The sequence below is a fragment of the Daktulosphaira vitifoliae genome, unplaced genomic scaffold (genome assembly GCF_025091365.1).
Source record: "Daktulosphaira vitifoliae isolate Bord-2020 unplaced genomic scaffold, ASM2509136v1 Scaffold_4, whole genome shotgun sequence".
Lineage (NCBI taxonomy): Eukaryota > Metazoa > Arthropoda > Insecta > Hemiptera > Phylloxeridae > Daktulosphaira > Daktulosphaira vitifoliae.
The window spans coordinates 24,212,104-24,237,248 of record NW_026099575.1 but is presented as its reverse complement, the minus strand read 5'-3'; the positions used below and the strand labels follow the sequence as shown (position 1 = coordinate 24,237,248).

The window sequence follows — 25,145 nt, the reverse complement described above, 5'->3', positions numbered from 1 at the left end:
CTGGAAAAATATATCACGTGCAGAGTAAATAAAACTTCAATAACAGTACAAGTTACAATTGGTTAACCGAGTTTTAAAACAAGATTTATGTGAGATTCTTCTTACACGAACGTTCCTAGTACCTTTTAGTGAAATTATGTAGCTAATAGATGGCGTATTATTAGTCAAATTTATTACTTAATGCTATCACCATGGAAATCCTAGTTTCTGATAAAGATATCGTTTCAAATAATTATCATAAATTTCCATGTCAATTCTATAAATAAAATTTTATCTGTCTAATAACAATTCATATCAACATCAAATAACCTAATAAATCTTGTTTTTTTCTTAAATCATAAATATTAATTACCGTTATTAACGATAATCATCATAGAATCACTATTATGTATTGATTAATTTAAAATTTCGATTATTTTATAATTCCTATATTTTCTAATACTATTATTTTTCGAAAATGCCTCTAGTTCTTAAATATGATTCTTATAAGTAATTAGATGAAAAAGCAAAAAATATATGTAACTAAAAAAAATTTAACATTGTGTTTTAATTGTTGTATTTACTTTATGAGGAATTGAGTGATTTATGATAATCCGATCATTGTAAAATGAACCAAATCTTTGTACATTATTTCGTTTATAAAAATTAAATTGGAAAGTTTGTAAAAATAAACTATGATGAGCTTATCTTAAAAATAAGTTAAACACAAAAGAGCTGTGATATTTCACATGAGCGAACTAGTACAAAAACTATTACAGCTTGAAAGTAAATGGAATTTGAACAAATCATTCAACTTATGATAAACAATCAAAAAACTCGAAATATCAAGCATCACTTTTTCACCACAATAGATGTGTTGAACACTTATCAGTGACAGATGGTATAACGGATTTGGCACGTTCAGTTAAACGGGATGAAAAATTTTTATCTTTAAACGTAATCTGGCATTTGCTTCACTAGTTCAAAAAAAAAAAAAATCATAAAGAACATTACAATATGTTAAGTTTACTATATGTACTCGAATAATGTACACACATCAGCCATTGAAAAAATAATAATTCAACAGCTTAACGCTAAAACAAATAAAAATCATTTTGCCTTGTTTTAGAGCCATTAAAATTAACAAAGTTAAAGAAAATGAAACACAATTTAGAAAAAAATAACAAAGACATTGACAAATTTAATTTAAAAATCTATTGCTATTAAGTTACGTTTTGTAGCGTAAATGTATAAATAATATTACTCAAAAACGAATATAATAAAAGACTTGGTTAGTAAATAATAACAATGCAAGAATTTCGATAATAAATACATCAGAAATTGATAAAATATTAATTAGCAACAAAAATTTGAAGAAAAATAAACTGCTCAGATGACTATTTATTCAATACAATATTATAAAATAAGTCGACTAATAAATCACTTATTGAAAAATGTATGACCGATGAGAAAATGAAATATGATAAACAAGTTACCATTTTCAATATGTTTATGTTTATATTTATTTTAATATTATACAATTCGTTATAAAATAGAACAATAAGGACTAAAAAGTGTTTATTTGATTATGATAATTCTAAGAAATGAGAGTTATCCAGACATTTCTAAAAATGATTTAATTTATTTTAATTTAATTTAAAAATAATTTGTTTTATTTAATTAATGTTTATTTTTATTAAAAAAAGTTATTTTCACCAGAGTTAAATATCGTTATTAATTATCAATTATTTGATTAAATTTAATAATTTTGATAATCTTATAACAAATAATATTTATTAAAAATGAATTAAAAGCTCATAATTTACATCAAACATAATATTCCAGTTATCTGAGAAGATGATCGCTAATGCACACTCCTTAATTAAGAAAAATAACTTAAAAAGTACTATCTTGCGATTTCTTCACAAGTCGGATAGTTAAAAAGTTTTATGCAAGATACAGTGGTGATTAATGTATTTTTTAGAGTTGGTGTTTATAGACATTTACTTGATGACACTAGTTTTACAAAAACGGTCATACGCCTAACATTTTTACGGAAAACTTTTCAATATAGTTTGAACCGAAAGGATTTCATTAGAATTATTAGCTTAAAGGATAACGTGGATTTACTTTGGTTGCGTAGCGAATAGAAATTGAAAACTTTATTTTTATAAATCACATTTATCATATCAAAATATTCAAAAAAATATTTTTTACCGACAAACAATTCACAAACAAATACTTTTATTAAAAAATAACAATAATATACGTGACATTTAAATATATACAGAAAAATTACAGCTATTATAGATACATTGTTTCATAGCCCATATTAGTTTTGAAAAATTCACACATATAAGATTACTTATATTTGTAACACAAATAGCTTGTGAAGATATATTTTATTGTTTGTAAGATGAATAAACTTACAGTATTGTGTTATACATTTTTATGTAGCCTATATTTAAGAATACAATTAGTTTTACTAATTGTATTTTTTTTGTACTTCAATTTGTCTTCTGGTACTCGAAATAATTTCTGTATAATTCACAGTAATTGAGTCTTAAAAACTGTATTATTCAATGAATATTCAACTGTACTGAGTCTTCACGTTATAAAAAAAGAGAGAATACTTGAAAAGTTCTAACGAAATTTTATGACAAATCGTTATATTAAACGTAATACCCATTCTGACAAAAATATTGCTTAAGCAGCATTTAACAATTTTGAGTTTTTGAATACTATTAAAATTATAATTATTTAGACGTTTGAATTAGAATCTACATATCTAATTTCAACGTAATAAATGATTAATTAGGTTTGGTATGTCGTCTACAAAATTAAATCGTTCGATAAACAACTCACTACCGACTATTTTAATTTTAGCCTACAAATTAGCTTAGTTCACTAATTTCTGAAATCAATTAAAACTCATAATCAAAGTTCGACTAGCCTGTTATACAAGCTTATTTAATAAAAACAGTGCGGTCGCTGCATAGTGTCAATGTAGTATAGATAGGACAAGTATAATTGACATCTGACAGTTGAAATCACTATTATATGAAACGCTTTGATGAAAATCTGTAGATAACATTTAATTTTAAAAATTCGGTGGATTATACCAAAGCAAAATGAATTCCTATTTCCTTTATTATTCGTGATTAGTAGTTCTATAATATATGTATAAATATTTAATATAGTACTTATAAATATTATGAGATTAAAATTTATAATTTAGTATTTTTTCTGAGAATTTATAAAAAATTATAAAATAGTTATAAATTTTATGGCAAACGTGTATATAAATTAAAGAGCTTGATACAAAATTCTTCTAAAAATAATTTGTTGTTAATTATAAATAAATGTTTACAAGGAATTTGAAATAAAAATTTCATACGGATTATATTTAAAATATTAAAAATTAAAATAAATGTTTAAATGTAAATACTGGTTTTTATAAATTAGTAATAATATGAAAAAAAGAGGTGATGGAAAAAATCTAATTGCAATTATTCTATCTAAATAAAATAATAATGAAACGAATTTTGAAATTTTTTTCTGCCTCAATAAGATTTAAAATAAAATGCAAAAAGAAGCCATTCAAATGTCGAAAATTACCGATTTTTTAAAATTGTAATTTTTTGGGGTATTTTGCCCATTTACAGGGAACGAAAGAATTTTTGTTAATTTTTGAGGGTAATGTCTTCGACTAGATACGATTTGTGATCTTTTGACGTATCATTGAAAGAAATCGGTTCGGTGAGAACTGAGAATAAGTGGTAACAGACACAAAACAATAAATAAACACATCATATTAAATTAATATCTTCTCAGCTTCGCATCAAAGCTAAAAACACAATATAAAAAAATTATAATTAAGCAAACTGGTTAAGTTAAACCACGTTTCGAAACAAATGAAAATTAAATGAACATTTTTGGCATTCGGCGGTTGCCTTTAATTATAAATATTTATGTAGTTAATTTTAAAACATTCTCTGCTACATAAAAATTCATTATGCAATCAAACAAATTTCAAAACTTTACCTAAAGAAATGAGTACTAATTACCATATTTCAATTTCAACTTCAAGGAAAGTTTTTCAATTCCAGACATATTGTGGATGACTTAAATTAATCGAAAAGGTTATATAAGGCAATATAGTTATACATTTTCAGTTTGATTATTTCTAGTAAATTGTATTCATATTGTTATTGAACCGTATTGAATAATCTGTGAAAATCGGAAACGACCAGAAATAAATTTATTTATGTGGTTTTGTTGTCCATTTAAGTTAGCTAAAATTGGAAATTTTGTTTCCTTACATCTCTGTACTTGATTTTCTATTAAAATGGTGTCATTATTCTATAGATTTCATTAAATTAATTTTAAATGGTATGATTTCTAAATCATTTATATATTTGTTCATTATATAATATCATCATAACAGTGTCAAATAAATGCAGTTCTCTGAGTAACTTTAATTAATTAATTACATTTGAAATGTTTCAGATATGTCCTCATTTCAAACATCTCCGTTTGTCAAAATTTGTTTGAATCGGACTGAGTTTATGCGTTGAAAATTGTTCAAATGAATTTATAATAACCTAAAATGTATACTTGAAATGTTTAAATTATGCTTAAAAGTTTGAATAAACGACTAGCTTGTAATGGTGTTTGTTACACTGTGATATTGTATTATATTATAATTAACTCAATTAAGATTTTGTAATGATTTTTAACTATATACTTATATTTTAATTTATACTTGCAAGTTAATGAATACATAAACAATGAACATAATAATTTAAAAAATAATAAGAATATTAAACATTGATATATCAAGATGCAATTCGTTATTAAATACAATATGTACAACTCTAATTCGATTAAATACTTATTATTATAGTATTTATGTTAGGGACAATTTGTATGTACGTATCGTCTGTACTTAAATGTATATATTCCAGTTAATTTCTAACCTCTGACATCTTCTGAATTTAGAATGACTAGTTGATATGATTCGATCGCTGATATTCAAATTGTCTGTTGTCGGCATAAATGTAGTTTCCAACACAAAAAATTACACGTTCCTCAGTTCTTCTTTATTTATTGGTCGAAAAAAAACTGCAAACGTTACATGTGTACTTTTCTTTTTTCTTCTGTTGTTCTGTTCATGTTTTTAATCATGCATTTTTCTTCTTATATATATTATTTTTTCTAGGCACTTACTCATGACACACGTAAACAATAATGCATAATAGGATCTTGGTGTCAGTTTCGCACAATTGATTAACTTTTTTTGTTCATTTCCTAATAATTGTTTATTTACATAGTTTTTATAAAAGAAACGGTACAAAATTTAAAACCCATACATTTGCCCCCAAAACAGAAAAAAATTTGATAAACCATAAGACCTAACATAAAATTTTGATACATATATCTTCATCATTATTCATTTATGCGATATTGTTATAATTGTGATCTATGGAACATAACTTACATACTCTTGAAAAAACTTTTAACTTTGTTTTTACTATTAACTATTTAAATGTTTTAATGCACTTATTTGTATATTATGAATTATCCTTCAAAAATAGAAGATAATTTCGCAAAATGCTTTCATAGCTAAAATTTTATTAGTATTTATTGACTTTATTAGTACCTTATCATCCACCTTAAAAGTATTTAAGGTGGGTTTTACTTTTGTAGCTTTTTCTACACTTTCCATTACTTTTTCTATTAAATGTTCACTTAATAACTTTCTTAATTGGTCTTTTAATGTACTTTAAGTAACGTTTACATTCTGATTTAGCAATTGATTTCACTGTTTTCTGGTACTTAGTCATTTGTACTTTGTACGGTATAATTTTTTAATAGTAAATTTCATTTAAAGTATTTACAATGTCTGTTAAACTTTTTACCAATTCATTGTATTTCTCACCAGCTAAAAATTGTAAATATGTATTCCTATCTATATTTGTTCTTTCGGATATCTTCCCTTCTGAGTGTCTCATTAGAAGCAATACTTTTACTGGCAATGCATACTAATATTGTATGACTAATCTAAACTGAAGAGTTTTAATTGTAAAAATTTCAATGCATTTTGTATATTTTTAAGTAAAAATGTAAATAATTTATGTGTGTTATATGTTTATTTACTAGTTTTTCAAACATCTAAAGGGTATTAAATTAATCGAAGAACCATTGTAGAACTTAATTTTGTATGTATTTCAAAGTAATAGTTAGCAAATATTCATTCACTTATAGGGTTGTGCGATAAAGTGATTACTTAGCTATACAATTTAGGTTACTTGAAACGATGAATACGTAACTACTTTGATCACTTTCTGAGAAAACCTTTGGATGCTCAGTAAATTTCACATGTATTTGATTTCCAATAATTTAGATTAATAAATGAATTGTTAACCAATTTTCTCCTAATACATTCGTTATTATTATTATTATTTTTGAAATTTTTAGCAATCATTAAATTGTCCATAAATAACCAATATCAAAACATTATAAATGTTTTATTATGAACTTTTTAATCAAAACTTTAATATTCATGTTTTTTTATTTATCAGTATTTAAATAATTAGATAGAATATAATTACTACTCTCACTTCCCATTATTATTATTTATGTATCAACAGCCCTAACTAATATTTTAGCCAAAAAATCATCAAAACTCAAAATAATACTTGCTCATTTCATCATTAAAAAGTAATTAGTTTAATAAACTCATTATAAATAAGTAAATGAATCTATCCGATAAGTTCGATACGTATCATAAATCATAATTATAATTAAAGTTTTTTTTACTTTAATTATTGATTGCAACACAATAACTTTTATATTTTCCTTAGAAAGTGGAATTTAGTTAGATAATTATCTTTTAGCGGTCTTGTTAAACCAACTAAAACCCACATATACCACTCCATGTTGTTAATTATACCAACCTTAAACCCTATTCACAAATAGAAGACTATATAATACGAAGAATTATTGTTGGTTAAGTAGACAAAGTATATTTTAGGTATGTTTTAGGTTATGCCTTCAAAATAAAATTTAGTTGACCTAAATAAAATAACCATTAAGTATTATTTAGGCTTTGGACGAAATTAATGACACTGCCAATGAAAACCGTATAATTGATTTATTTATAAAAATATATTACTTCAATAGACAATTCACTACTTCAAACTTTAATACCGATAGAATCCACTTGACAATTTATAGACTTTTTATGTAATCTAGAATTGTGTTTATGAAGGTTGAAAATAAAATATTATCTCTTATGTATAAAACAAAGTAAAGTTTTAAGTATAGTTCTATCACATTATAAACAAATAGATAAAATATTATTAGGGTAAACTTCAATGTTTAATTTTTACATCATATTAAAATAAATAATCCTACTCCTTCAACATGATACTAACCTTCTATTTTTAAATCATAAAATAAAATGTAAAAGATAATCTACTATTAATTATAATGGAGATATTGACTAAAATACCTAAAGAATCATTCTGAATAACATATGTATTATTATTTTGGAAACAAAGAAAATTTATGTTTATTGTAAGCAAAAGTTACCTAAAAGTAAAAAATATTAATGAAACTCAACACTAAAAAAACACTTCAAAAACAGCGAATTGTTTTGGTTTAATTAACATTTTTTCTTTTAATTAATTAGCTATAAGTAATGAATGATATTTTTTTAAATAAAAGTTACCTATATACAGTTTGTTTAAAATTTCTCAAAGAAATAAGTACATACATAAGAAATATAATTATACTGAGTTAATGAATATATTAAAACTGATATCTTGAGCTTGTATTGTTTATAAAATATTTTCATAATATGTAAATAGCGTCTTAGTGCACTTGTGTTTCTAGTTTTAGGAAAAATAAGTTATTTTAACTTTAACCAAAAAAGGTAATTTAATTAAAATATTCAAATTATTAATACCGAAGTTCAGTAAACACATAAATAATTATTAACTAATTTTTTTTTGTATAATAATTAAAATAAAAAAGAATTTAATATGGTCAGCATAATTTAAACATATATTTTTTTAAAAGAATTAGGTTAATTGAAAATATATATTTAGGATGAACTTTTTTTCAATAAATATCTTGTGTTTTATTTTAGTTTTAAAATCATTTGGAAATATACTTACTTAAAATAAAAAAAAAAAAAATTTTTGCGTCTTTTAATTAATTTTTAGTGTACAAGTTTTCTTACAGTGATAAATTAAAATAGAGGGTCCTATTTTAATTTATCATCAATTTTGTGATATTTTTCGAAAATAAATTATATGTATATTTTAATTTTATGTATTATTTCATCCATAGATAAATGAATAATAGTTTTATCAATGAATTATAGTCATCAAGAGTTAAAAAATTTTTAAATTACACTTCCATAAAAAAAAATTACTTTATATTGTTCTTATGGCTAATTACGTAAATTAATTTTATATTAGAATATATTAGAACCGTTATTAAAAAGCTGTTCTAAACAGCATGCTTTATAAACTATGGTTAATGTCAAGATTATTTGTAAAAATAACTTATTCCTTAAGGCTTATTTTAGGACTAACTTTCGAAATTTATTATTATTATTATTTTACTATTAAATAGAGAATAATCTAAATAAAATGTTGACCAGTTAATAACCAGTATTGTATTTTTGAGATGCTAAATTTTTTAGTTATAGTCGATTAGTGTGCGCAACGTAAAAGAATTCTCTTCTATGCGTTATGAGAAAAATAAAACATTACTAAATACATCACTCATCACCATTTTTTAAATCTTTATATGCTTATATCTTAAAAATTAATAATAGGTTCCCTTTTAAATTAAAAAAGTTACCCCTAAAATCAACCCTTAGAAAAAATTTTTTTTCAATTCTCTTGACATTTACGATGAAAAATAAAATTAATTTTTAGTATACACATTTTTATTAAAAAATGAGTAATATAATTAATAAATCACAATATATAATATTTTGGATATTCTTTCGGATATTTTCAAAAAAACATTAAATTCACAATGTGGTCCAAAACAATGTTTAATCAATTAAATTTAATATTTTTACTATTCATTTTAAAATACAATTCATGTTTACTATTTTAATTTAAATGTCAGTATATAATCAGTAAATTAAATATTAAAACAATGACATAATCAATAAAACTTACAATTATTTTTATATTAAGATATTATAATTTTTATAATTTTTATTGAATTATTTTGATGTATAGTATATATAGTTAGCAACAATATAGTGTTCAAGTCATACAAAATCGAGATATTTTTAACACGGCGTAATGATTATGCAAAACAGATGCATATACGTCCTTAATTATTTTTCACATTTTTCGACGAGTTAAGATATTATATATAGAATGATTTATTTATCATGAACATTTTAAAGTGTTAATTATTCGAGTTATTACTGTGAATGAAATGATTAAAAACCAAATGTGTGATTGTTTACTAAACGTAGGTAAAGAATTCAAAAATTAAAAAGTATAGATTTTTATTTTTTATCTCTTTAATAAATCTCTTAAATTGTATAGAAAATTTTTAATTCTTTTTTGTTATTTGGCGGAAGCTATTGCTTTCCGTAGGAACTTGTATTCTTATTTTTATGAAAATCTAAGACATTAATTAACACATCATGTGCTTCGTATTATGTTAAGTATGTTGCATGAATACTGGTGTCTACAACATGCAGATGGTTATCTGTAAAGTTATATTAAAAGAACAATAAAACACAATTCAAAAGTGGTAATGTTCAAAAGTTTGTTTAATTTCAAATAAATAAATCCATATCATTAATCTTAAATTATAATACTATCAGTAATAATATTGTCTGGTATTACTTATTCTTGAAATAAATGATACGAGGGTTTAACCTTCAGCACTACTATAATAGGTCACTTATACTTGACAAAGCTGCTGAATACTAATAATCAGGGGTCTATCGAAATCAAAGTTTTAAGGTCAAACATTAATGCCCATATTGCTTGAACACGACAAAGCAAGGTGTTTTATTGAGCTATGAAATCCAGAGATATTAGAACGGTCATTCTTGTGAACATAAATAACTTAAACCCACATGTTTGTGTAAACTCTTCTATCCCAGGATAAGACTTAAAATGTTGGCTATTAGAGTAATGCTCAGTAGGGGGCCAAAAATATTTGCATTTTGGTAGAAAATCGGTACGATGTAAATTATGTACCCACCCAAATGAAATCCTAGTGTAATATGTCTAATTAAGGAGTAATAAAAAATATAGTGTAACAATAATTTTTACGTTAAAGAAACGAAACATTAAATTTCAAATTTTCATTTTTTTATTAACACAATGTGTTTTATTTTATAGCATTTGTTATTTTAGTTTTGTAATAAAAACGAGAATAATTTTGTTTCATATTTAACGTCGATTTAATTGTTTTCGCCTTGTTTTACTTATCACGTTTATACACTTAATTTTACCACAGCTACCTTGTACACAACATTTATTTCACTGTGAACAAAACTCATTAAGCGTATCTAATATACATAGGTAATTTCGAGTTTTACAAAATATTCTACCAAATAAAAAATTATTATCTTAATAAGAGTCTTTGCAGCAATCATTCCAGATTATATTTATATAACTACGCTTTTGACCAGATCTTAGGATTGATACTATAAATCATTGAAGTGATGGTTTAAATTTAATAATTTTTTTTTAAATATTAATTTATTTACCTTATGAATAAATTATTGTAATTTTCTTTTTTAACAAAACATAATGTGTCTTGATTTTTTTTTTACCATTCATCGTTTATAGCAATTAATATTCATTGAACATAAGAACATAACCTTTAATATTAAAACATAAACATGGGATGAATTTAGTAATAATTTATGCAATAGTAAGCCACGTTTGGTATTTCAACAGCATGTACAAAAGTAATAAAGTCATCGTTTTTAATGAATAGGTATAGTATCAGATCTAAACTAACTAATCAAAACAATAGAACATGGAAACAATGCAATATAATGTTCAATTTCTAGAATATGTTAAGTATTTTCAAACAAATATAATAAAAATCGTTTTAAAAACAATTTTTTTTAATAATTTTATTATGATTACATAAGACTTTTTGATGTCCAATTCAACATTTAAGTACGTTTCAAATTTCTGATGCATATTTTTAACTAAAAGTTTATTGAGTGGTTGAAATTAATTATACATTCAAATTTGAAGTCTACAAAAAATGTAATCATAAAAACATACTACATAAAAAAAATTGTTTTTCGTAATTTTTTTACTTTAAACGATATTTTCCTTCATTCTGTTATAAGAACTTATTTTTTTAATCAAGACATTCAATTGATCTTTTAAACTACTAGTACAATCGCGGTTAATTCGATTTCTGTTTGTAAAATGTATGCACGCAAGTTGTTCCGTTATACTATAAGTTTAGATGTCTTAAGAAAATCATCACTGACATATTTATATTTTTATTTATATATTTATATATTTATACTACAACAACGTACGTAAATATTCATTTATAACTGTCATTCGCAAGTTTTTAAAGAAAATACACGTGGACGTAGATATATATCGTTAAAATATATCTTTTGAAGTTAAACTGTAGTTTTTTAGTCAGTTTAACTTTGTGCAAACTCAGATGAATACATTGAACCAAAAAATGTATGCTATAATTTCGATAGAGAAGATTAGCTATGTGCTTCATCGAATAAGATACGTTGTGATGTAATCCCTTTAAGGAAATTGTACATTTTAAATTTTGATGTGTACATTTAATGCGCATGATGAGTATGTTTTTCTTTTCTCGCTGTTTTATAAGATAAGATTTTGGTTCTAATACTGTTTTAGTTGGCCAAAAAAATATACACCAAATGTAAATGTTCTTTTTCGACTATATTTGTAGTTTACACGCGAGCTAAGTAAAATGTCTACTATTGAATCGTTACGCTTAGATAAACATGTTCACTGAAGCTATTTTTTGTATGAAGTGCATAGTATCAGACTTAGAGACATTTACTCGTTTTGTACTTGTAAGCTCTACGTGATCGCCCTACCAGCGTATTTATCTCGCATTCCTGTTATTATCAAATTACAAAATAACAGCAAAGTGGAAAAGAGGATAAAGGCATGAACATATACATCAACCGAAAGCATACGTTTAGGAATATCTAAAATTTTAGTACGAATTTTTCTTATTAGTAGCAGTTATGTCCAAATTTTAGTTCGTTATTAATAAATTATAATAAATATGGGTAGTAAATTCATGACAAATTTCGTAATTGCGATATACACTAAGACTTTAAAAAACATTTGCCTTGGTAGCTTTTGATTGTCTTATTCCTCCACTTGTATGCTCTTTTTTGTAAATATAAAACTTTTCATGAAGACTCTGACAATGTCATTTTTAACCTTACACATTTTCTGAAATTCAAACTGTCAAGTTTTATCAACTATCATTTTATACTTTCATTTTATACTTCTATTTTAATAAGTTTAATATAGCTAATGAATTATTCATTAAATAAAAATGTAACTGCATTATAAGACGCAAAAAAGTATTACCTAACGAATCGTTAAACTTTCTTTTTCTTTCCGTATCTACAATAAGCAGGCGAAATACATTAATAAAATTGAATTTTACATAATATACTTTTTTCATTTCCGTCTCAAATATTTCAAGCCTAATTTTGTTATTGAAAACAATTTTAGTTTATTTTGATGATATTAAAATTTTATTCACTCAAACAATCAAAGAAGAGTTTTCTATAATCTATCCTTTACATCTGTTGTTTTAATATGTAGAATATAATAGAAGTCTTATAAGTATTACATTGGATAGAAATTAATACTTGTAATATGCATGAATGCTTTTAATTAATTTCCATATATCAGTACTAATAGTCAATTATCTTGTGGGTTTTTGTGGATATATTTTTAAATATATTAATCAAACGATAACAATATTTACAAAAATAATACAAGTTAACAAATAAGTTTCTTTTAAATCGCTCTTATTCGTAAGTACAATAGGATATTGTTAAAAAATAACATCACGAATAAAAATTATTTGAAAAATCAAATCTTATTCAAATAAGGGGAGTATTAAGGGAAAATTTTAATAAAAATTAATTGGTAGGTTGGTTTTTTTATTATTTGTATATTAAATTCTTATGTTTAAAATTAATTGCTTATTAATATGTTGAAATGGCTGAGTTACAGAAAAAAACATAATAATTATGCATAAAACCATCTCTTTAAGAGCCATCAGGATAATTTTCCCTTTTAAATATTTTTACTCTTCAATTTTTTTCGAATTACAGGGTGGTCCAATTAAAAAGTTTATACTTCATCTAAGATTTCTTAAGTAAATCCTTTTAATTGTCGAATACCATTATAATACATTTTTTTAAGCATCACTTAAATTATTTTAATATATATCTAATTCTCTATGTACCAAATTTCAAATTTGTATGAATATTTTCTATTAGAGATTTATTTAAAGCTTAAGGATGTTAAATTATCCTACCCATCCTATTATTGATTTTACATTAAATATATTCAATATAAAAATTAGTTTTTGGATAGATTACAATCAATCTTTTTTTATTTAAAAAAAAAAATAATCATATTATAAAGTATATAAAAAGTCAATTTAAGAAAGTCTAACATTCATTTAAAAAGAAATTATAAGTTCTGTTTAAAAATGCATTGAAGCTTTCATGGATTGTTGTATTGCTTGAAATATTTAAGAAATGTATCCACGTTTTCATTAATACTTTTTAAGTTCAGTTTGCCAAGCAATAAAAATAATTTAGGGTAATTTATCTCATAAATTAATTATACGATTACGTGATTTAACTACTGTTAAATTAAAAAAATGACATTACCTAGAAATTATTTGGTGTGACTTCTTTAAAACAATATTAATTAAAATCACAAATTCCAATACAGAAATCAAATAATATTAATTAATATCCATTTACTTTCACAACTTTACAAATATGTTAAATTAAATATTTCCTATGTTAATTTTTTTATTATAACATATACATTCTTGTAAAACAGTTTAACAGATTATAATTTTATTTTTAAAAAATCTAATTATTGAAAAAGTAATAAAACAAATATGACTTTTAAGCATATATTTATGTAAATTGAAATTATTTTTTCTACAAACAAAGCAGGTTTAGAACGTTTTAACTTAGAAGTTTGCTAAAATATAAGAAATTTGATACTTTTGAAAAGGTTATATTGAAATAAAATAAAAATGACATTGACGTTGTAGTGAACAACGTGGTTACAAATATGCACTCAATTTATAAGTTGACTAGCTTAAGGCTTTGTCGGTGAGCTAACAAGAAACAACTAATATCATATCTCGGGATAAAAACGTTCCAAAAGTTTAAGTTTTTATAAAATATAAATTACAAAAAACTACAAAATAAATTTTTTCTTTTTATTGATATATGTATAAAATTTCATTTCTTATATTATTCTTTTTCAATAGTATAATTATTTGATCTATTATTTTATCAAAAAAAAAAAATTTTTATATTTCTAGAATTGCATGTATTTGTATAAAATGCTTTGTAATTTTTATTCTGTAACATATCCTATTGAACATCAAATTTGACCTTAATAAGGCAGTGATAATTTTTGACGTGGGATACTACAGTTTCACTTCAATGAATTTTATAGGTTTTTGTGCTAATATAAATGGAAGTTTGCTATTGTTAATAAACCTGGAAAGAATTCCCATAAATACCAAAAAGCTGCGAAAAAATCAAAAGCTATGGAATTATGATTTCTTTTTAATTAAAAAAAGGATAGCAACATTAGTATAAAAAAATGTAGTATTAAGTGATTTGATTCAATATTTTAAAAACACTTTCATTACTACACACGAAAAAAAAAGTATTTGAGTATTTTATTTCGCAAGCCCTCAAGTACCTATAAGTTTATAGATACTATATATTATGGCGTAGTAAAACTTTGAAAATATAATAATTATTTGAAATCTGATGGGTACTACTTGAATGTATTTATAACGTAATCATTATGATCCTTAGTAAGCAACGGAAAATCTTGCGCTAAATATTTTTGAAAAATACGTAAGATAAACTATTAAATAACATAAATAACAATATTGCAGATAAAAATATATAAATGAAATATTTAAGAAATCAAAATAATTTACTTTGTCATCAATTTAGTAAATAATTCATATTAAAACATCTAATTCTCTAATTAAGTTATTTTGGAAATATTTACATTATTTAACTTTAATACAAAGGTAAGAAGTTTTTGACATATAAATTTTTACAAAATATTTAGTAATAACAACATCGAAGTGAGAAAAAAATAAAACTGGCAATTTTTTTTTAATCAATCAATTTTTCTACACAAACAACATATTTGTTTACTTGGCAAATTATTTATTATTTAAATATATTTTTGTTTACACAATAAAAAAATTATCGACTGTATATTAACAATACTTTTTGTTGATTTTACTAAGGATTTTTTCAATGTATACATTATTTTTAAAGTTTTATTCTAGTTTAAATCAATTTTGTATTTATTATTTTTGATGATTAATATCACAAACAAAGTTTTTTTTATATAGATAATTTGTTTTATTTGTACTTAACCAAGTTTAAGGTGGTGTGACATAACGAAATGTTTTTATTTTGCTAGATCAATGAAAACAAGGCATCATAGTCATAGTTTTGTAATCTCCAGAGATTTATTTTCTGATTGTATATTATATTGATGGTGAATTGAGAAATCAACCATAAAAATACTACTTGTAGAGCATACCCAATCAAATTACTCAGCAAAATAAACTTGGTTATATGAATAAAATAAAAATACTGAATTTCTCAAATTTTTTAATTAATTTGGTATGTTTATATTTTTTAAAGTTTAGACTTTGATATTAAGTCATTCAAAAAGTGTTAAAATTGTATATAGTATATTTTTAAGTATAGACAAGGTGAGCAATTTGTCTTTATGTAATTTACACTACGGATTGTGACTGAATATTAATAAAATAAATCGGTAGACGACCAAAACTTTGTAAAGAATTAAAATGACATAGTAAATAAAACTTTATTTATTTAATTTGTTATAAAATAGGTTTGATGTAATAAACAATACCGCAATAACAATTTTTTATTATTATATTAAAAATTCATGTGTTAAAGAAATTTTATTTGACTGTAATAAAATGAGCTGTATTATTATTCAAAAAATTTAAAGCATTTGTTCCGAGCGCATAAATTTGACTTATAGGATCACTTGTAACTCATATTTTTTGTTTAATAAAATATTGAACAATATATGTCATAACAGAACAATTTGTTTAAATATTGCCTCAGTGTCACTTGTTTATTATATTTGAGCGTTTAGTTTTAGTTGAAATATTATAATAGCTACATAGTTGTCTTTCATGGAAGTTTTCATTGTTTGCCTCAGTATGATTTATTCGAAAATAAATTTTATTTAAAGAAAAATAATAACAATTATTAATACTTATTATTATATTTGTTTATTCATTCGTGTAATGTAGTTGCTAAAACAAAGATTTATCAGTGTAATAATTTGTGTTTTGATAGTAACAAATAAAAAAAAATTATTTTATTAAATGGTATCGTACTATTATAAATATTTCCTAGAGTTTTTTTCAATATTTTCATAAAAAAATATTTCCTTTTCGGGTAGTCAAAAAAATACCTCACTTATTTATACGAGTAATTTTTTTAAGATTCATATGATTAGGAGAGTTCATTTTTTAGATTTAAACTAAACTTACGAGAAACTCGTGCCCACAAGGAGAAAAGCGATAGTAGTAGCGGTCATGGTAAAAAAAGAAGTCATCTCGGTCTACGCACCGACCACCGAAAAACAAATTATCTTTCGCGACCGTCTGACTAAAAGTTGGCGCACCGACTGACTTTTACACGTAAAATCCGAAGCGCTACTACTGCCATGCTGCGGCTGTCTCTCAGATGATTTCTGTTGTTTTTCCACACAGAAAAGAGCCGGTGCGCATATGTTTATCGCTGCAGGGTTTTTATTTATAACATGCCATTCTTAAAATAATAGTACAAAACCTTTTTATAGTTGCTTTGTTTACAACAAGCGAATTCCTTTAATAGAAAAGTAATCTAGTTCGCCACTAAGTAACGAACAAGTTTGAACACTTAAATAAAGTGTTATATTAGTGTTGCAATGTGTTATGGAAAAAACTGTGTTTGTTTACAAGTGTCCATTATACGAGAAAAATTATTTCTGTGTAATAGTACTAATAGAAAGCCATTATATTAAAATACTAGTTTTTACTCAATTTTTAAATTAATATTATACTTTCAAGGCTACAAAAATATCATAAGAAATAATACTTTTTTTTAAATTTGCGAAAAATGTAAACAAAAAATCAAGATTACCATTTTTAGAATATATTTTAAGCAAATATTTAATAAAATATATCTTATTAATCATTAATAATAGTACATTTTCTATAGAATTTTTAACTATGAGAGTGTTAAAACTTTCATGTATTTATTTTACGATATCAAATATTGTAACATGTTTTGAGAAAAAAAGTAGAAGAAAACATATTATTTTCTGTCTAATCATTGTATTTATAGGTATGTAACTATTTCCATAAAAATTTTTATCATTTCCATTATTTATACTCATTCAAATGTTAATAATTCTCATGGAATAAATTCAATAATTATAACCTGTACTTTATGTAGAAATATGCTTTGTTTCTATCTATTTCTTACTTATACAGACTATCTTTTGATACTGCAAAATAAACAAGATAATAATTAATTTTTTTTCAAAATTTAAAATATTGTAGAATTTTTTTCTTAGAATCTATTTTAAAAAATAGCTATCTTGATATTTTTTTACATTTTTCACAAATTAAATAAATAGTAAATTTTTTTCAATTAATTAAAAAAAAAAAATTATAACTGATAATATTCGTATAGTATAGAAATTTAATAATGCTTTAAAAAGAGTAATGCAAAATATTTAGTACATCACAAGTTAGATTCATTAGATTTATCATAACATCGCAGACAGCAATAAAATAATAATGATCAGTTATCATCGTTCTATTTCCTGAACTTGACATGCTACAGATGGTGGTGGCCCACTTTCATATATTAGGGACTGAAAGTCATTCCTGGCTGGCCAATGATGGCCGGCTTCCATCAAAGACCAGATACTAACAATTAGAAAATCACAAGAAAAATCTCGTTGACACCCTGAGGATCGAACCCGAACCCCATGCGCTGAAACATACATTTCTACCCACTAGGCCAGACCGACCCTTTATTGCTGATAATAATAAATAATTTAAATAAGAAAAATTGTTGACTAAGTTATCAAAATTATTTAAATTTCATTTTAATATTCATTAATCAATGATTTTGTGTGTACGCTTAAAAGTATGCTATATTAATTTTTTAATTATCCTCTTTTTTAAGATAAATTATAATTTTTTTCTTACGCTGTTATTGTAAATAAAGTAAATAAATATTTACAGTTCTGTATCAGTTATATAAAATGAAAATAATTTGTGTCAATCTTATGTCCTTTAAAAAATATCGTATTACAGAAAAATCTAGTTGACTACTCAATTTGATACAATCAATATTTTATACTTCCAAAAACAAATTGTTACTTTTTGAATTACATTGAAAACTTATTATTTTTAATTTTTATAATACAAAAAGAAATAAATCAATATTATCAATGGCCAAATGAGTTGTTTTATTGAAAACTTATTTTTTTTTTTATTTTTTGGTTGGCGCTACGAATGTAACCTGCCAAAAAACGTTTATCTTATGGATAGTACGCAATAGCCTACATAATTACTTTTGTCATTTAGTCACCTGAGGATTGCCTTCATAATTGACGTCGTACCACAATTGTATGTCACTGTCAATTATCAATTTTGTTTTTACAGAGCTCGTACAAAGTTATTTGTAGTTTTGTACGTAAAACGTTAGTCATTAATTTGTCTGTGGTTTGGATAAGGTAACTTTCGAGAGCGTCAGGTTCGAATATTTCATCTATACTAGAGAGTTCACATAAAGCCATGAATATTACGAAAATTAATCTTTTAGTGATTAACGGAGTACCCGCCGATTCATAATTTAAAGTAGAAGGGGCCAGGTAAAATGGAAAATTGTACAAATTTATAAATGTATTGCCCGTATTATTTGTATAGTTGATATTATTTTTAAATGTTGTTACAAAATTGTAACAAAATATACAAAATATGTAAAAACTAATAGAAAGTAAGTAATTAATTGATTTCTATGAGATTAAGATCTGAAAAAATATACCCCAGAGACATACAGTCCATAAATGTTTGAATTTCATTATTTTAGCTTCGATGCGAAGCTGAAAAGGTATTATTTATCTTTAATTTTAGCTATTGCAAAAAAGAACTAGCAAATTCGAGTTATCGTCTGAGTAGATGAGTCACGCAGTAATAATTACAGAAAGATAAGAACGTAATTTATAAGTAAAAAGATTAGGTGGAATCGTTATTTTCATATTTATTTTTTTGTTTGTTTTTAGATGATAAGGTTTTTATTAATAAGGTCATTGGTCTACAATCNGTTTTTAGATGATAAGGTTTTTATTAATAAGGTCATTGGTCTACAATCAACAATATATTTGAACATATTTTCCACGATCGACATTATTCCTATGATTCTTCTCAGATATTAATTCCATATCCTACTCTCTCTCGTTACTCTACTCATCCATCTAAGTATTATCATCTTTCCTATACAATGAAAAAATTAATTTCTTCAAAAATTGTACCTTAACTCTTAATAATAGATAATGATAGACATTNCGATCGACATTATTCCTATGATTCTTCTCAGATATTAATTCCATATCCTACTCTCTCTCGTTACTCTACTCATCCATCTAAGTATTATCATCTTTCCTATACAATGAAAAAATTAATTTCTTCAAAAATTGTACCTTAACTCTTAATAATAGATAATGATAGACATTATATTGGCAAACCTTGAAGACCTATATCAAAAAGCATAATGTAAAGCACACATTTGAACACTGTTTATTTCATTCAGAAGCAAATAATATAGTAGAAAATTTCAAACATACAATAATTCAAAGACTAAAAATCAAATAACTAGAAAATAAAAACAAAAACTAGAGTACACTTTTACCAGAAGTTATCGATGAATATAATAGAACGCCCCATGATATTACTGGTTTTACAACACAATACATATTTTATGTAACAATGACGAATATATTGAGCAATGAAAACTATAATGTGAACGAAGCGAGCAAGTTAGACAATGATAGAACGAGAGTAAATCAGGTGACAAAAGAAACTAAACTTGATAACAAATATCCTAAGTACATTTCAAGGTGGAAATATGGATTTGAAGAAGTTTTCATTCAATGAAGCACATTAAAACAGATTAACCCCAGCTTTTTATTAGCCATATAGTACTTAAGTTATTTACTCCAGTAACCTTTGAATTGCTTAATTCCAATAATCATATAATCTACGCTCATTCATCACTCATTTAAAAAAAAAATAGAACATTCATCTTAAATGAGAAATAAAACGTAATATAAGTATATAAGTAAAAAACGAATGAAGAATTGTTATTTTCATATTAATTGATAATATTTCATATTATTTCGTCTTGTACGGGTTTTTAAATGTATATCCATAAATATATGTATATTTATAGTTTACAGACAAGACCGTTATTTATAAGATGTTTATATACTTTTATAAATAAATACATTTTTTCACAGTATGACTTTGTTATCATATTGTTAAAATATTGGTTCTGTTAAAATCAACCTCAACAAGTATTTAAAGTGACTGAGTTAACTAAGCTTACATCCTTTCACGAATTTCAAACGAGATTTTCATGAGCAATGTAATATGCTTAAAATTTTGTCAAAGAGTAAGGCACGCGTGAAAAAACATAAAACATTAGGAATAAAATTGAAATTAAAATTTTTTAATTTATATAGAATTCTTCATTGGTTAATTTTACGAAAGAAATCGATTATTATAACATCAGTATTTTAGGGAATCATTCTATTATCTTTTTAACAAATGTCACAATTTTAACAATTTCACATAAAATCTCATAAAAAAGAGTTATAACATTTGTTTTTATTCATTTTTTACCTTTACGTTCAACTTAACTATTTACTAGCTTGAGTTTTATTTTTCAGGAATTATTTTCTACTTCAATGGATTTAATGATGTACAATATATATTATTATAGTCCTTATATATAGAAATATATTTCTTTTATTAAAATTTCTAAAATCCAATGGTTTTCCAATTTTTGGCAACGATGATTCAACTAGATAAAAATTAGGTTCTTTTGACACATAGACCAACAAAATCACTCTAGTGAGAGCTCAGAATTTTTATGACAGACATAAATAAAACGCAAATCATCATAAATAAATATTTATTTAGGCCCGCATTGAAGCTAAAAAAGGAAATTTAAGCTAATCAAAAGAAATTATTTGTTAACGACTTTAAATTAACTGTTTAAGTATATAATTTTTTTGAGAGTATGCTTAGTAAATCCAGGAAACTGTTTTCTATTATCTTAAAATACCTGAAAAATGTTCAAATAATAAACACTAAAATTTAGATTAATGGAAAATTATGGTTTTTTTACTTGCAAAATAAATGATTTTTGTTAGAAATTCTGTTATATGTTTAACTCCACGTTGAAATGATACTTGTATTAATATCATTTAAATGATTATAAAAATATTAACATGTTTTATTAAAATAAGAAATCAAGTTCTATAACATAGTTAATTTAACAATATTTTAATCAATTTAAACTTAAATTTAGATGTGGGAATCAATAGTATGTCTAATTTTTCTGCAATACATTTAATAACAGTGACGTCTGACTTGCGTTCGTAATGAATGATTTGTTCTTTTTCCGATTTCCTTTTATAGTTTTATTTTTTAACCAACCAACATGTTCATTTGAAATTATTAAATATTATTTCTTTTACTTCATACTTTCAATAACTCGACGTCTTGAACTATACGCTCATGATTACACAATATTAAACAAAAAAAGCAAGACAAAAATAACACGTTGTATAAATTCATTTTCTTATAAAAACGACTGTATAGGTTAAAGTTCTATTATATACATTGTGTATATCACATAGACCTGATTAAGGAAGGGAGGCTCAGACGAATTTTCAGTTTAACCCGGCACCTAAGATTACTGTTTTGGGTATAGGATTTATATAGTGGACTGTATTAGGATCATTCGATCAAAATACAAGAACTTTGATAGATAGGGTCACTTTGAACCAATCGGAGAAATGAAGTGATTAGGCAACAAAGTGAACTAACTTATAAATTAAATGATTTAGTAAAAGGTCTTAAATATGCTATATTTATCTTATATCCTTGACTATTAGTTCGAGCACAACTTCATAGTGTTAATGTATTAAAATTTTTAAAGGCAATATTAGCTAAAAAAGTGTAAAGAACAGATAAGATAAAAACAAATAGCTTACCTCGGAATTTACTGATAACTCAGACCTGTCTCAATGTATTACCACATGTAAGGAATTAAATGATTGTATTGCACCTTTTACTATATTTATTGTATTAAATATTTGATTAAAAATTTATACCTGAGTGTCAATGCGTATTAATGGAATTTCAAAAAATAGCAAAAATTTGAGTAGCTTTACTGTACAAAAAAATGTAATCTTTTTGGCCTATCTTATCTACATCAGTTTTTTACTCTATTGCAAATTAGATAATTCTATTTTATCTAATCTGCTACTGAATGCTTAATATGTTACTAATATTTACAATTCAATAACAAATATCTTCTGGATAATTTTTTTGAATCGGAACTAAAAATGTTGGTAAATTTGGTGAGCTTACAACAGAATTATAACAAACAATAAAAATTAGTAGTTGAAAAACAATAATTTCTCATTAAGTTTTTTTTCCTACGAGTGGTATTACTGATCTATGGTTGGTTTTGGTTTGCTTACATTTTTCACAATCACACGTCTTAAATAGACAGTGCTTTATTTGGTTTTATTTTCTCTGTGGTAGCACTGCATTGTTCTACCGTTAAAAAAGTTGTCAACTATTTTATTTCTTTATAGTACTATTTATGATTATTCCAGTTCTCTAGCTGAACTTTAAAATATATTTAGAAATATTAAGCTTTTAAAATGTATCTTTTGATAAAGCTTTAATATATTTAAGTTTTTGTGTAGAAAATATTGTAAATTATCAAATTTAATGCTTAACTTTTTTTACAGATCTTTTTCGGGTATTTCATGCATCATTTTTTTCAAGTATCATTATTTAATCTTCCTTCAAATATTTAAAAAGCAGCATTTCTTTACTTAAATACCATACATAATTAAAGAGTTTTATTACTGTTCTCTCAACTACATTTTTATCATAATTTTTATTAAAAATACATTTTTTTTTTAGATCCAATGTCATTTATAATGGTTATGGTAGCATTTGTACGTGAAAACCATGATTCTGCATAGCATTTAATAATAAAACATCAAATTCGTTTTAAAAATTTATCATTGTTTTGTGTAATTTTATTATTTTTCAAAATAAATTTATATTCGTGCAATACAATACTTTTGTCTTGCAACGTGTGAGATTAAAAGTACCCGGTATTTTAAAATGTATAACCCATATTGGCACACTTACTAAATGCACTATTATGAATTTAAGAAATTTTTTATGATCAACTCTAGATAATTCTTCTTTAAGTTGATTATAAAAAATTGTACTTTTTCATTTACAACATTCTTTAAAATATCTTTCACATTTATTGCAGTAGTCCAAATAGAACTAAAATTGGTATCAATACTTTTCCGTTCTTTTTAAAAGATCTCGAACAATAGAATTTCATGTCCTGGACTCATTGCTAATTATAACTTTCGTATACTAAAGTAAAACATCATTTTTATAATTATTTTGTCACATGGTGCCTACATACTAGAAATAAAATATCACTATCAAGATTTTGTTCTAAATGATGACATACGCTACTTTATTAAGCTAGCAGTTCTATCAAATAAAAAAACTACAATTTGTTCTAATAAAGAACATTATTTTAAAATGTCATATATTTCATATCCTGTACCTGAATCTATTTGTGGAATTTCAAGTCATTGTTCAACGATTGATGTCTCAATTACCGAAAGCAGATTTTCAGTTATATCTAGTAATAATTTAGAATACCAGTGAAATACACTTACGAATTACTTATCTAATGTGTCACATTAGACTCGCGACATTTGCATAAATTAAATAATGAACGTAGATTAGTAGGCCCAAATTCACAGCACAAAAAATCAAACAAAAACGTGATTAATTAACATTTAATTATAATTTTTTTTTTCTATAATTGCCTTTTTGTTAAAATATTGAACAAAAAATTTCTCAACAACATTACCACTGTCTTTCTTAAACAAATGTAACTCTATTCTTCACGCGAGAAAATTAATTTGAATGTATACGTTAAACAACAGTCATTTTTAAAGGATTAGTTTGCGGTTCTAATTCTGCAAAAGAAAATCGTAGTAATAAATGCGTCTATTCATAGTTTTTGTTTTTAAATTACTTCTCTTTATTGAAGCATTAATGATATTATGTGCCAAATGGTCCATATCTGTCAGTTCATATTTAATATCATAAATATAAGTTTATGGATGGAGTCCTTGGATTACAACATTAAATATCTTTTCTATTTTAAGTTGAAACTGAAGATAAAATTGAATAATTTTAGTCAATTTTATTTTCATTCTATTAAAATTGTTATCGTACGACGAAACTAATGTTTGCCGCATGTCTAAAATTTAATCTCACCATTAGTTTTTTACTAGTTGCTTACTATCTTTTGCTTTTTCTACCATTATTTTTTTCATTAAATTTTTAACATAATTAACACCATATATTGCGATCGATAAAGGTTTGCGAATTATTGAGAAATTTCTTCCGTCACTTTAATAGTTTTCTTAGGTGGA

At 24.1% G+C, this 25,145-nt stretch overlaps 1 protein-coding gene and 1 long non-coding RNA gene across 3 annotated transcripts in view; one reads left to right on the top strand and one right to left on the bottom strand.

Annotated features, from left to right (window-relative positions):
* Positions 1–4,644, top strand: part of LOC126905212 (uncharacterized) — a 56,550-nt gene extending 51,906 nt beyond the window's left edge. The window contains exon 3 of the long non-coding RNA XR_007703897.1: positions 4,489–4,644. This is a non-coding gene — a long non-coding RNA (uncharacterized LOC126905212). The remainder of the gene's footprint in view (positions 1–4,488) is intronic.
* Positions 1–17,009, bottom strand: part of LOC126905202 (glycine receptor subunit beta-type 4-like) — a 125,091-nt gene extending 108,082 nt beyond the window's left edge. Inside the window, exon 1 of one of the 2 annotated variants that reach the window (XM_050684708.1) lies at positions 16,781–17,009. In XM_050684708.1, coding sequence (XP_050540665.1) covers positions 16,781–16,830 — 50 coding nt within the window. In that variant the 5' untranslated portion in view covers positions 16,831–17,009. The remainder of the gene's footprint in view (positions 1–16,780) is intronic. The other variant, XM_050684707.1, reaches the window with a different exon arrangement.
* Positions 17,010–25,145: the final 8,136 nt, after the last annotated feature.